This window comes from Bombina bombina, chromosome 4, assembly GCF_027579735.1.
Source record: "Bombina bombina isolate aBomBom1 chromosome 4, aBomBom1.pri, whole genome shotgun sequence".
Taxonomy (NCBI): Eukaryota; Metazoa; Chordata; class Amphibia; order Anura; family Bombinatoridae; genus Bombina; species Bombina bombina.
This window is the reverse complement of record NC_069502.1, coordinates 1,164,313,582-1,164,329,175: the sequence shown is the minus strand read 5'-3', so window position 1 is coordinate 1,164,329,175 and position 15,594 is coordinate 1,164,313,582. Positions and strand designations below refer to the sequence as shown.

The 15,594-nt window shown below is 41.2% G+C and overlaps 1 protein-coding gene across 1 annotated transcript in view; it reads right to left on the bottom strand.

The window, feature by feature from the left end:
- The window catches only part of COQ8A (coenzyme Q8A), a 452,989-nt gene that overhangs the window by 98,992 nt on the left and 338,403 nt on the right, over positions 1-15,594 (bottom strand). Inside the window, exon 12 of the mRNA XM_053712627.1 lies at positions 10,442-10,583. Within this exon, the coding sequence (XP_053568602.1) occupies positions 10,442-10,583 (142 nt within the window). The remainder of the gene's footprint in view (positions 1-10,441; positions 10,584-15,594) is intronic.

The window sequence follows — 15,594 nt, the reverse complement described above, 5'->3', positions numbered from 1 at the left end:
AGCCTGTACAAAACAGTGAATATCAGGAAGTTTAGCAATCTTTCTGTGAAATAAAACAGAAAGAGCAGAGATTTGTCCCTTCAAAGAATTTGCAGACAAACCCTTATCCAAACCATCCTGAAGAAACTGTAAAATTCTAGGAATTCTAAAAGAATGCCAAGAGAATTTATGAGAAGAACACCATGAAATCTAAGTCTTCCAAACTCGATAATAAATCTTTCTAGAGACAGATTTACGAGCTTGCAACATAGTAATAATCACCGAGTCAGAGAAACCTCTATGACTTAGCACTAAGCGTTCAATTTCCATACCTTCAAATTTAATGATTTGAGATCCTGATGGAAAAACGGACCTTGAGATAGAAGGTCTGGCCTTAATGGAAGTGGCCAAGGTTGGCAACTGGACATCCGAACAAGATCCGCATACCAAAACCTGTGTGGCCATGCTGGATATTTAAGGATATTAATTGTGATATATTTGTATAATCCCTGCACCATTGATTTAGCATACAAAGCTGGAGAGGTCTCATGTGAAAACGAGCAAAAGGAATCGCGTCCGATGCTGCAGTCATGAGGCCTAAAACTTCCATGCACATAGCCACTGAAGGGAATGACTGAGACCGAAGGTGCCGACAGGCTGCAACCAATTTCAAAACGTCTCTTGTCTGTTAGAGACAGAGTCATGGATACTGAATCTATCTGGAAACCTAAAAAGGTGACCCTTGTCTGAGGAATCAAGAAACTTTTTGGTAAGTTGATCCTCCAACCATGTTTTTGAAGAAACAACACTAGTTGATTTGTGTGAGATTCTGCAGAACGTAAAGACTGAGCTAGTACCAAGATATCGTCCAAATAAGGGAACACTGCAATACCCTGCTCTCTGATTACAGAGAGTAGGGCTCCTAGAACCTTTGAAGAGATTCTTGGAGCTGTTGCTAGGCCAAATGGAAGAGCAACAAATTGGTAATGCTTGTCTAGAATAGAGAATCTCAGGAACTGATAATGTTCTGGATGAATCAGAATATGAAGGTATGCATCCTGCAAGTCTATTGTAGACATATAATGTCCTTGCTGAACAAAAGGCAGAACAGTCCTTATAGTCACCATCTTGAAAGTTGGTACTCTTACATAACGATTCAAAATTTTCAGATCCAGAACTGGTCTGAATGAATTTTCCTTCTTTGGGACAATGAATAGATTTGAATAAAACCCCAGACCTTGTTCCTGAAAAGGAACTGGCATGATTACCCCTGAAGACTCCAGGTATGAAAGACACTTCAGGAAAGCCTGAGCTTTTACTGGATTTATTGGGATGCGTGAGAGAAAAAATCTTCACACAGGAGGTCTTACTTTGAGTCCAATTAGATACCCTTGAGAGACAATGCTCTGAAGACATTGATTTTGGACAGAATTTATCCAAATATCCTTGAAAAACCTTTACCTGCCCCCTACCAGCTGAACTGGAATGAGGGCCGCACCTTCATGCAGACTTAGGGGCTGAATTTGTTTTTTTTAAAAGGCTTAGATTTATTCCTATTTGAGCAAGGCTTCCAATTGGAAACAGATTCCTTGGGGGAAGAATTAAATTTTTGATCCTTATTTTGACGAAAGGAATGAAAACGGTTAGAAGCCTTAGATTTACCCTTAGATTTTTTTATCCTGAGGCAGAAAAACTCCCTTTCCCCCAGTAACAGTTGAAATAATAGAATCCAACTGAGAACCAAATAAATTATTATTATTATATATTATTTCTAGATTGTAAGTTCCCACGGGAATAGGGCCCTCAATCCCTCCTGTATGTGTTTGTAAATTTTGTCCTGTCTTTTACAAGTCTTGTATTGTTTTATTTAAATGAATTGTATCCATGGACAGCGCTGCGGAATATGTTGGCGGTTCATAAATAAAGTATAATAAATATAATAATAATTATTACCTTGGAAAGAAAGAGATTGTAATCTAGACTTAGATGTCATATCCGCATTCCAAGATTTAAGCCACAAAGCTCTTCTAGCTAAAATAGCTAAAGACATGGATCTAACATCAATTTTGATATCAAAACTGGCATCACAAATAAAATGATTAGCATGTCGCAGTAAGCGAACAATGCTAGACATGTCAGGATCCAATTCTTGTTGCGCTAAATTCTCCAACCAAAAAGTTGATGCAGCCGCAAAATCAGCCAAAGAAATTGCAGGCCTGAGAAGATATCCTGAATATAAATAGGCTTTCCTTAGATAAGATTCAAGTTTCCTATCTAAAGGATCTTTAAACGAAGTACTATCTTCCATAGGAATAGTAGTAGAAATAGCCCCATCAACCTTGGGGATATTTTCCCAAAACTCTATAGAAATTGCTGGTAAAGGATACAATTTTTTAAACCTTGGAGGAATAAAAAGGAGTACCTGGCTTATTCCATTCCTTAGAAATTATACCAGAAATAGCATCAGGAATAGCAAAAACCTCTGGAGTAACCACAGGTTTAAAAACAGCATTTAAACGTTTACTAGTCTTAACGTCAAGAGGACTGGCTTCCTCAATATCCAAAGTAATTAACACTTTTAACAAAGAACGAATATACTCCATTTTAAATAAATAAGTAGATTTGTAAGTGTCAATATCTGAGGAAGGATCTTCGGAATCAGATAATTCAGTATGTTGTCGGTCATTTGAAAATTCATCAACTTTATGAGAAGTTTTAAAAGACCTTTTACGTTTATTAGATGGCAGAAATGCAGACAAAGCCTTCTGAATAGAATCAGTAAAAAATTCTTTAAAATTCATGGTATATCATGTACATTAGAAGTTGAAGGAACTGCAACCGGCAATGTACTATTACTGATGGATATATTGTCTGCATGTAAAAGTTTATCATGACAACTATTACAAATGACATTCGGAGATATAATTTCCACAATCTTACAACAAATGCACTTAGCTTTGGTAGAACCGATGTCAGGCAGCAAAGTTCCAACAGATACTTCTGAGACAGGATCAGAATGTGACATCTTGCAAAATGTAAAAGAAAAAAACATATAAAGCAAAATTATCAATTTCCTTATATAACAGTTTCAGGAATGGGAAAAAAATGCAAAAAGCATAGCCCTCTGACATAGAAAAAGGCAAGAGAAAAATAGCAATGGGGTAATAAATTAATGAAAAATTTGGCGCAAAGTATTATGCTCAACGTGACTGAAATTTTTTTGTCGCCAACAACATCCAGAAAACAGAATTTATGCTTACCTGATAAATTACTTTCTCTTACGGTGTATCCAGTCCACGATTTCATCCTTACTTGTGGGATATTCTCAATCCCTACAGGAAGTGGCAAAGAGAGCACACAGCAAAGCTGTCCATATAGCTCCCCACAGGCTCCGCCCCCCCAGTCATTCGACCGACGGTTAGGAGAAAAAGGAGAACCATAGGGTGCAGTGGTGACTGTAGTTATTTGTAAAAAATTTAATTTGAACCTGACCGAATTATCAGGGCGGACCGTGGACTGGATACACCGTAAGAGAAAGTAATTTATCAGGTAAGCATAAATTCTGTTTTCTCTTACTTGGTGTATCCAGTCCACGGTTTCATCTTTACTTGTGGGATACCAATACCAAAGATTTAGGACACGGATGAAGGGAGGGAACAAGTCAGGTAACCTAAACGGAAGGCACCACTGCTTGAAAAACCTCTCTCCCAAAAATAGCCTCCGAAGAAGCAAAAGTATCGAATTTGTAAAATTTGGCGAATGTATGCAGTGAAGACCAAGCCCATGTGGAAGCCACAGCTCTGGTAGAATGAGCTGTAATTCGTTCAGGAGGCTGCTGTCCAGCAGTCTCATAAGCCAATCGGATGATACTTTTCAGCCAGAAGGAAAGAGAGGTAGCAGTCGCTTTCTGACCTCTCCTCTTACCAGAATAGACAACAAACAAGGATGATGTTTGTCTGAAATCTTTAGTTGCTTTTAAATAGAATTTTAAAGCACGAACCACGTCAAGATTGTGTAAAAGTCGTTCCTTCTTAGAAACTGGATTAGGACACAGAGAAGGAACAATGATTTCCTGGTTAATATTCTTATTAGAAACAACCTTTGGAAGGAAACCAGGTTTGGTACGCAAAACAACCTTATCTGCATGGAACACCAGATAGGGTGAATTACACTGCAAAGCAGACCATTCAGAAACTCTTTGAGCAGAAGAAATGGCTACTAAAAACAAAACTTTCCAAGATAATAACTTAATATCTATGGAATGCAAAGGTTCAAACGGAACCCCTTGAAGAACTGAAAGAACTAAATTTAGACTCCATGGAGGAGCCACAGGCTTGATTCTAACTAGGGCCTGTGCAAACACCTGAACGTCTGGTACAGCTGCCAGACAACAGAGCAGATATCTGTCCCTTCAAGGAACTAGCTGACAGACCTTTCTCCCATCCTTCTTGGAGAAAAGACAATATCCTAGGAATCCTAACCTTACTCCACGAGTAACCCTTGGATTCACACTAACAAAGATATTTTCGCCATATCTTATGGTAAATTTTCCTGGTGACAGGCTTTCTGGCCTGTATCAGAGTATCTATAACTGATTCAGAGAAACCACGCTTAGCTAGGATTAAGCGTTCAATCTCCAAGCAGTCAGTTGCAGAGAAACTAGATTTGGATGCTTGAAAGGACCTTGAATTAGAAGATCCTGCCTTGATGGCAGTTTCCATGGTGGGACCTATGACATGTCCACTAGGTCTGCATACCAAGTCCTGCATGGCCACGCAGGTGCTATCAAAATTACCGAAGCCTTCTCCTGTTTGATTCTGGCAACTAGCCGAGGGAGAAGAGGAAACGGTGGAAAGACATAAGCTAGACTGAATGACCAAGGCGCTGTTAATGCATCTATCAATGCCGCCTTGGGATCCCTGGATCTGGATCCGTAAAGGGGAAGTTTGGTGTTCTGATGGGACGCCATCAGATCCAATTCTGGAATGCCCCATAGCTGGGTCAGCTGAGCAAAAACCTCTGGGTGGAGTTCCCACTCCCCCGGATGAAAAGTCTGATGACTTAGAAAATCCGCCTCCCAGTTGTCTACCCCTGGGATGTGAATTGCAGATAGATGGCAGGAGTGATCCTCTGCCCATTTGATGATCTTGGATACTTCCTTCATCGCTAGGGAACTCTTTGTTCCTCCCTGATGATTGATGTACGCTACAGTCGTGATATTGTCCGACTGAAATCTGATGAATTTGGCCTCCGCTAGCCGAGGCCACGCCTGGAGCGTATTGAATATCGCTCTCAGTTCCAAAATGTTTATCGGGAGAAGAGATTCTTCCCGAGACCATAGACCCTGAGCTTTCAGGGAGTCCCAGACCGCACCCCAGCCTAACAGACTGGCATCGGTCGTGACAATGATCCACTCCGGTCTGCGGAAACTCATTCCCTGAGACAGGTGATCCTGAGACAACCACCAGAGAAGAGAGTCTCTGGTTTTCTGGTACATTTGTATTTGAGGAGACAAATCTGCATAATCCCCATTCCACTGTTTGAGCATGCACAGTTGCAGTGGTCTGAGATGAATTCGGGCAAAAGGGACTACGTCCATTGCCGCAACCATTAAACCGATTACCTCCATGCACTGAGCCACAGAAGGCGGAGGAATGGAATGAAGAACTCGGCAAGTATTCAACAGTTTTGACTTCCTGACCTCTGTCAGAAAAATTTTCATTCCTACCGAGTCTATTAGTGTTCCCAGGAAAGGAACCCTTGTGAGCGGGGACTGAGAACTCTTTTCTACGTTCACTTTCCACCCGTGAGACCTTAGAAAGGCCAGGACAATGTCCGTATGAGCCTTGGCTCTGTGAAAAGACGATGCCTGTATTAAGATGTCATCTAGGTAAGGTGCTACTGCAATGCCCCGCGGTCTTAGTACCGCCAGAAGGGACCCTAACACCTTTGTGAAAATTCTGGGAGCGGTGGCCAACCCGAAAGGAAGGGCCACGAACTGGTAATGTTTGTCCAGAAAGGTGAACCTTAGGAACTGATGGTGATCTTTGTGGATAGGAATATGTTGGTACGCATCCTTTAGATCCACGGTAGTCATATATTGACCTTCCTGGATCATCGGCAAGATTGTCCGAATGGTTTCCATCTTGAAAGACGGAACTCTGAGGAATTTGTTTAGAATTTTTAGATCCAGGATTGGCCTGAAAGTTCCTTCCTTTTTGGGAACTACAAACAGGTTTGAGTTTGAGCCCAGTCCTTGTTCTGCAATTGGAACTGGGTGAATCACTCCCATTTTTAGAAGATCTTCTACACAGCGTAAGAACGCCTGTTTCTTTGTTTGGTCTGAAGACCAACGAGAAATGTGGAACCTTCCCCTTGGGGGAGAATCCTTGAATTCTAGAAGATACCCCTGAGCAACTATTTCTAAAGCCCAGGGATCTGGAACATCTCTTGCCCAAGCCTGAGCAAAGAGAGAAAGTCTGCCCCCTACTAGATCCGGTCCCGGATCGGGGGCTACTCCTTCATGCTGTCTTGGTAGCAGGAGCAGGCTTCTTGGCCTGTTTACCCTTATTCCAGCCCTGCAAGGGTTTCCAGGTTGCTTTGGACTGTGAAGCGTTATCTTGCTTTGCGGCAGCAGAGGTTGCAGCAGGTCCGCTCCTGAAGTTGCGAAAGGAGCGAAAATTAGCCTTGTTTTTGGCCTTAAACGGCCTATCTTGTGGAAGGGCATGGCCCTTTCCCCCAGTGATATCCGAAATAATTTCTTTCAGCTCTGGGCTGAATAGGGTCTTCCCCTTGAAAGGAATATTTAACAGTTTCGTTTTGGACGACACATCCGCGCCATGATGGCAAAACCTGAATTTTTCGCCGCTAACTTAGCTAGTTGGAAAGCGGCATCAGTGATAAAAGAATTAGCCAGCTTTAAAGCATGAATTCTATCCATGACCTCGTCATATGAAGTCTCCCTCTGGAGTGACTCCTCCAGAGCCTCAAACCAAAATGCCGCTGCAGTAGTTACCGGAATAATACAGGCAATTGGTTGAAGCAGAAAACCTTGCTGAACAAAAATTTCTTCAGCAATCCTTCCAATTTTTTATCCATAGGATCTTTGAAAGCACAACTGTCCTCTATTGGTATAGTTGTACGCTTAGCAAGTGTTGAAACAGCTCCCTCTACCTTAGGGACCGTCTGCCACGCGTCCCGCCTGGGGTCGTTTATGGGGAACATTTTCTTAAAGATAGGGGGGGGGGAACAAAGGGTACACCTGGTCTCTCCCACTCCCTAGTCACAATATCCGCCACCCTCTTTGGGATCGGAAATGCCTCAGTGTATACAGGGACCTCTAAAAACCTGTCCATTTTACACAATTTTTCTGGGACCACCATGGGGTCACAATCATCCAGCGTAGCTAAAACCTCCTTAAGCAGGACACGGAGGTGTTCCAGCTTAAATTTAAACGCTAAGGAATCTGACTCTGCCCGCTGAGAAACTTTTCCTGTGTCAGAAATTTCTCCTTCAGACAGACCGTCCCTCACTGCTAATTCTGAGTGTTGTGAGGGTACTACAGATAACTCATCCAAAGCTTCTGATTGCTCATCCTCTGTATTTAAAACTGAGCTATCGCTCTTTTTTGGAAAAACGGGCAGTTTGGATAAAAATGCTGCAAGAGAATTATCCATTACTGCTGCTAATTGTTGTAAGGTAATAGGGGCCAATGCTCTAGAGGTACTAGGCATCGCTTGCGCGGGCGTAACTGGTGTCGACACATGGGGAGAGGAAGAAGGACTATCCTCATTACCCTCCGTTAAAGAATCATCTTGGGCTACATTTTTAAGTGTCACTGCATGGTCTTTAAAATGCTTAGATGTTTTAGCACACTTTAAACACAAATGCAATGGGGGTACCGCCATGGCTTTTAAACATAAAGAACAAGGTCTATCTGAAGACTCAGACATGTTTGACAGACTTAGATAGTACTACAATACAGTAAAATTCACTTTTTGAAAAAACGTTACTGTGCCTTTAAATAATAAAAAGCACCCACTTTTTTACCAAATCACCAAAAAACATCCGATCTTTATGAAATTTTCACCACATGATCCCAATTCTTTGAAATGATTGCACACAAATTTTCAAGTTAATTAACCCCTTATTGTCCTTTTGGGTTATTTGTAGAAGAATATAAGCCTCCCTGAAGTCCTCCTGCACTCTCAGGACTCTACACGTGAAGCTGCATAAAGATGCCTTGCAAAACAACTGTGCAACTGAGGCGCGAAAATGAGGCCCCCTCCCTCTACATTCCGGAGTTATGGGGCCTTCCTGAATCAGAATAGGTGTCTTACAATATGCCAGGCGTAATAAAAACCCCAAAAGTGTTCTCAACGTCTAAAACAAATATAAGATTACCCTAATAAAGTAATCAATTTAGCCCATCACAGTGTCTACCAGTATTTTAGCCCTTAACTGAAGTCATCCTTCTATACTGCGTCTCAGAAAATGGCTTACCTTCCCACATGGGGATTTCTATCAGTCTTCTAGCATTACCGGGTCTTGTTAGAAAAAGTGACTGAGCATACCTTAAGCAGTTAAGCCTGCAAACTGTTCCCCCCAACTGAAGTTCTCCGGTACTCAACAGTCCTGTGTGGGAACAGCAGTGGATTTTAGTTACAACATGCTAAAATCTTTTTCCTCTCAGCAGAAATCTTCATCACTTTCTGCCTCCGAGTAAATAGTACAAACTATTTTAAAATAAACTCTTGATTGAAGAAATAAAAACTACAAATCTAACACCACAAACTCTTTACCCTCCCGTGGAGATGCTACTTGTTAGAGCGGCAAAGAGAATGACTGGGGGGGGCGGAGCCTAAGGGGAGCTATATGGACAGCTTTGCTGTGTGCTCTCTTTGCCACTTCCTGTAGGGATTGAGAATATCCCACAAGTAAGGATGAAACCGTGGACTGGATACACCAAGTAAGAGAAATGACACACTTGTGTCACTAACGACGCAACCCTGTGTAAGGACTCGGCGTCAACTATGACACCGGAAATGACGTACGGACGTACTTTCGCGCCCACGGGCCTAGTACTGCCCGCAATTTGCAAGAAAAATATAGTCAATCTGAAAAAAAAAAAGACTAAACTCCAGGTAAGAAAAAATATTTCTTAAAATGTTATTTTCCCCAAATATGAAACTGACAGTGTGCACAAGGAAATACATGAACCTGACTCATGGCAAATATAAGTACAGTACATATATTTAGAACTTTATATAAATGCATAAAGTGCCAAACCATAGCTGGGGTGTCTTAAGTAATAAAAAACATACTTACCAAAAAGCCACCCATCCACAAAAAGCAGATAGCCAAACCAGTACTGAAACAGTTATGAGTAGAGGTAATGGTATATGAGAGTATATAGTCGATCTGAAAAAGGAGGTAGGAGATGAATCTCTACGACCGATAACAGAGAACCTATGAAATAGATCCCCGTTAGGAAGACCATTGCATTCAATAGGTGATACTCTCTTCACATCCCTCTGACATTCGCTATACTCAGAGGAACCGGGCTTCAAAAATGCTGAGATGCGCATGTCAACGTAGAAATCTTATCACAAACTTACTTCACCACCTCCATAGGAGGCAAAGTTTGTAAAACCGAATTGTGGGCGTGGTGAGGGGTTTATTTATAGGCATTTTGAGGTTTGGGAAACTTTGCCCCTCCTGGTAGGATTGTATATCCCATACGTCACTAGCTCATGGACTCTTGCCAATTACATGAAAGAAATTGCATGCTCTATCCGAATCGCGAAAGAAAAAAAATTGGGTTCACTGTCCTTTTAACAGCTTTGCTGTGGTGCTCTTTGCCTCCTCCTGCTGGCCAGGAGTGATATTCCCAACAGTAATTGATGATCCATGGACTCGCAGTGTCATTAGAAAGAAAACATTTTTACAGCATATGTGCATATGCCACAGAAAACTAACTTTTACGAGAATTGTTTTTGCCAATGGAGGTATATTGCAAAAATGCTTCTATTTCACATTGAAATGCCCCCATGCACAGTTCAATTTGGACCTTTCTATCCCTTTAATAGAAGGGATTATGAAAAATCTGTTTATCAATGTTTAGGTATTCAGATAAAAAACACTCATTCCATTATCGTCATGTTGCATCCAACTTTTTCTGTTCCCATAATCTAGGGGATTTAAATAATCATAAATGTTCATAATTGTATGATTTTTTTTTAATTTTAAATTGAAATGCATTTATGCACATTTCATATTTGACCTTTCGATCCCTTTAATACAATATTGCATACCTTTTTTGTTCTATAACAGAATGTTCTGAAGCATTAACAGTATAACATTATTTGGAACTATTTATAAAAGTATTAAGTTAAGGAGTACCAGGGTTACTGAATGACACTCGTACTTTTTACATAGAATACAAACAATAATATAGGATTACCTCATTGCGAATTTCCTCACTAAGGCCCTCTGCTTGGTCCAGCGGGAAGCCAGAGACCAGTTCAGTGGTCAAGACGTGGTCACTGCACAGCTCATCAACAACTGCTGGTACGTAAAAGAATGGATGGTCTTTCAACAACTCTCTGATAAAAAGAGGAGGCAGACAGACAATCAGGAATGTGTATTAGAATGTCCAAAATACTCTGTCCTTCAGCACAGATATATATTGCTTTGGAGTAAAAGAAAGCTTTATAATCTAATGTTAGTCTTAATACAATGGCTAGTAACTGCAAAACCCTAATCAAACACTATTTTAATGCAAATCTAAATTATTAGCATTATTAAAAGGGACGTTAAACCCAATTTTTTTTATTTCATGATTTAGAAAAAGCATGCAATTTTAAACAACTTTCTAATTTACTTCTGTCATCTATCTTGCTTCATTCTCTTGATATCCTTTGCTGAAAAGCATATCTAGATAGGCTTAGTAGCTGCTGATTGGTGGCTGCACATAGATGCCTCGTGTGATTGGCTCGCTCATGTGCATTGCTATTTCTTCAGCAAAGGATATCTAAAAAAAGGAGGAAATTAGATAATAGAAGTAAATTGGAATGTTGTTTAAATTTTTTTTTGGTTTAGTGCCCCTTTAATACATTTCAAAGCAGAGAATATGATAAAGAGAATATGGTCAAACACCCCATTGCACAGATAATTTGCTATTTAAAAACAAAACAAACCTAAAACTTTGGCATCACACCTGAGATAATAAGGAGATCATGTGTATTTATTGTTGGCTTTTAAACATTTTTATACAAAGTTAGAAATACGGAAGTCACTTGAGATAATTGGCATTTTTAGGCTCAGTCCCAAAGTCGCACTAGCCAGCCCATGGGGTATCCACTTAAAGGGACAGAAAACATTTCAATGTTACACCTTTTCAAAACTAAAAGCTTCACCACATCCTCCTTCAAGAACACGCTTTCCCACCCAAATCAAGCTTCAGCAGAGACCAAAGCATCCAGATGATACTGTTTCAGGAATGTATCAGGATGTCTTCACGCTGCTCATAACTTAATCTACCTAAAGACTGTTCTGCTGGAAAAGGTTGTGAACCCTCTAGTTTTAGAATAGTGTAGCATTAAATTTACTTACTATCCCCTTAAAGGCATAGTCTTGTCAAAATTAAACTTTCATGATTCAGATAGAGCATGCAATTTTAAGCAACTTTCTAATTGACTCCTATTATCAATAATTTCTTGTTCTCTTGGTATCTTTATTTGTAAAAAGCAAGACTGTAAGCTTAGGAGCAAGCCTAATTTTGGTTCAGCAACAGGGTAGCGCTTGCTGATTTGTTGTCTAAATGTAGCCTCCAATCAAGTAAGCACTCCCAGGAGCTGAACCAAAAATGGGCAGGCTGCTAAGCTTACATGCTTGCTTTTTCAAATAAAAGATACCAAGAGAACGAAGAAAAATTAATAGGAGTAAATTAGAAAGTTGCTTAAAATTGTATGCAACCGTGAGCCAAGAAAAAAACAGTTCCTAAAAGTATTTTATTTCTGCCAATTTAAAATAAAGAAGCTGAGTTATTTGTCTGTGTCTATATTAGAGAAAGATTAATATACAGACTCATAAGGGGTAGCTGTACTGAGGTAGGAAGGATATTACGACTTGCTTTAGTTCAAAGAGTCAATGACCCACCAGATTTCCTTTAACAAATATTTTATGTCATCCATAAAAATTGTAGAGAGAGAACTTCGTAGAATTTGTTGCAATCTGCCGAATGACAGATAAAATTCATGTTAATTTTACCTTTGGTGCAACAAATATTTGATAGTTAAGTTTATTTCCTTTGATTGTTACTGATTATTAGGTACGCACAGTTTTCTGAATATTTTTTTTCAGAAAACTATAGCCCTTCTTGGATATACATAATATTTCTTCACACAGACAGTCAGCTTTTATTGGCACTGGATTTTTAAGTGTAAAAGTGCATCACACAAATACCTGAAAATTTAAAAAAAAAAATGAGTTTAAATTTTACACTAATAAATCAGTGACAAAATGACCCGAACGACACCACCTGCAGCCGTATTGGGCATTTGTTTTCTATTAAGAAAAATATCAAACAATTCATACTTACCTCAAATTAATTTCTTTCATGGTGGTGAGAGTCCACAATCCATTACTCATGGGAATTACTCTTCTCTACCACTAAGAGGCGGCAAAGATTCCCACACCCAAAGAGCTCTATAAAATCCCTCCCACATACCTCAGTCTAACGTATAGCCAAGCAAGTGATGTAAGAAAAAACAGAATTTATGTTTACCTGATAAATTTCTTTCTCCAACGGTGTGTCCGGTCCACGGCGTCATCCTTACTTGTGGGATATTCTCTTCCCCAACAGGAAATGGCAAAGAGCCCAGCAAAGCTGGTCACATGATCCCTCCTAGGCTCCGCCTACCCCAGTCATTCGACCGACGTTAAGGAGGAATATTTGCATAGGAGAAACCATATGGTACCGTGGTGACTGTAGTTAAAGAAAATAAAATATCAGACCTGATTAAAAAAACCAGGGCGGGCCGTGGACCGGACACACCGTTGGAGAAAGAAATTTATCAGGTAAACATAAATTCTGTTTTCTTCAACATAGGTGTGTCCGGTCCACGGCGTCATCCTTACTTGTGGGAACCAATACCAAAGCTTTAGGACACGGATGAAGGGAGGGAGCAAATCAGGTCACCTAAATGGAAGGCACCACGGCTTGCAAAACCTTTCTCCCAAAAATAGCCTCAGAAGAAGCAAAAGTATCAAACTTGTAAAATTTGGTAAAAGTGTGCAGTGAAGACCAAGTCGCTGCCCTACATATCTGATCAACAGAAGCCTCGTTCTTGAAGGCCCATGTGGAAGCCACAGCCCTAGTGGAATGAGCTGTGATTCTTTCGGGAGGCTGCCGTCCGGCAGTCTCGTAAGCCAATCTGATGATGCTTTTAATCCAAAAAGAGAGAGAGGTAGAAGTTGCTTTTTGACCTCTCCTTTTACCTGAATAAACAACAAACAAGGAAGATGTTTGTCTAAAATCCTTTGTAGCATCTAAATAGAATTTTAGAGCGCGAACAACATCCAAATTGTGCAACAAACGTTCCTTCTTTGAAACTGGTTTTGGACACAGAGAAGGTACGATAATCTCCTGGTTAATGTTTTTGTTAGAAACAACTTTTGGAAGAAAACCAGGTTTAGTACGTAAAACCACCTTATCTGCATGGAACACCAGATAAGGAGGAGAACACTGCAGAGCAGATAATTCTGAGACTCTTCTAGCAGAAGAAATCGCAACTAAAAACAAAACTTTCCAAGATAATAACTTAATATCAACGGAATGTAAGGGTTCAAACGGAACCCCCTGAAGAACTGAAAGAACTAAATTGAGACTCCAAGGAGGAGTCAAAGGTTTGTAAACAGGCTTGATTCTAACCAGAGCCTGAACAAAGGCTTGAACATCTGGCACAGCTGCCAGCTTTTTGTGAAGTAATACCGACAAGGCAGAAATCTGTCCCTTCAGGGAACTTGCAGATAATCCTTTTTCCAATCCTTCTTGAAGGAAGGATAGAATCCTAGGAATCTTAACCTTGTCCCAAGGGAATCCTTTAGATTCACACCAACAGATATATTTTTTCCAAATTTTGTGGTAAATCTTTCTAGTCACAGGCTTTCTGGCCTGAACAAGAGTATCGATAACAGAATCTGAGAATCCTCGCTTCGATAAAATCAAGCGTTCAATCTCCAAGCAGTCAGCTGGAGTGAAACCAGATTCGGATGTTCGAACGGACCCTGAACAAGAAGGTCTCGTCTCAAAGGTAGCTTCCAAGGTGGAGCCGATGACATATTCACCAGATCTGCATACCAAGTCCTGCGTGGCCACGCAGGAGCTATCAAGATCACCGACGCCCTCTCCTGCTTGATCCTGGCTATCAGCCTGGGGATGAGAGGAAATGGCGGGAACACATAAGCTAGTTTGAAGGTCCAAGGTGCTACTAGTGCATCCACTAGAGCCGCCTTGGGATCCCTGGATCTGGCCCCGTAGCAAGGAACTTTGAAGTTCTGACGAGAGGCCATCAGATCCATGTCTGGAATGCCCCACAGGTGAGTGACTTGGGCAAAGATTTCCGGATGGAGTTCCCACTCCCCCGGATGCAATGTCTGCCGACTCAGAAAATCCGCTTCCCAATTTTCCACTCCTGGGATGTGGATAGCAGACAGGTGGCAGGAGTGAGACTCCGCCCAAAGAATAATTTTGGTTACTTCTTCCATCGCTAGGGAACTCCTTGTTCCCCCCTGATGGTTGATGTACGCAACAGTCGTCATGTTGTCTGATTGAAACCGTATGAACCTGGTCCTCGCAAGCTGGGGCCAGGCCTGGAGAGCATTGAATATCGCTCTCAGTTCCAGAATATTTATCGGTAGAAGAGATTCTTCCCGAGACCAAAGACCCTGAGCTTTCAGGGATCCCCAGACCGCGCCCCAGCCTATCAGACTGGCGTCGGTCGTGACAATGACCCACTCTGGTCTGTGGAACATCATCCCTTGAGACAGATTGTCCAGGGACAGCCACCAACGGAGTGAGTCTCTGGTCCTCTGATTTACTTGTATCTTCGGAGACAAGTCTGTATAGTCCCCATTCCACTGACTGAGCATGCACAGTTGTAATGGTCTTAGATGAATGCGCGCAAAAGGAACTATGTCCATCGCCGCCACCATCAACCCGATCACTTCCATGCACTGAGCTATGGAAGGAAGAGGAACGGAATGAAGTATCCGACAAGAGTCCAGAAGCTTTGTTTTTCTGGCCTCTGTTAGAAAGATCCTCATTTCTAAGGAGTCTATAATTGTTCCCAAGAAGGGAACCCTTGTTGACGGGGATAGAGAACTCTTTTCCACGTTCACTTTCCAGCCGTGAGATCTGAGAAAGGCCAGGACAATGTCCGTGTGAGCCTTTGCTTGAGGAAGGGACGACGCTTGAATCAGAATGTCGTCCAGGTAAGGTACTACTGCAATGCCCCTTGGTCTTAGCACCGCTAGAAGGGACCCTAGTACCTTTGTGAAAATCCTTGGAGCAGTGGCTAATCCGAAAGGAAGCGCCACGAACTGGTAATGTTT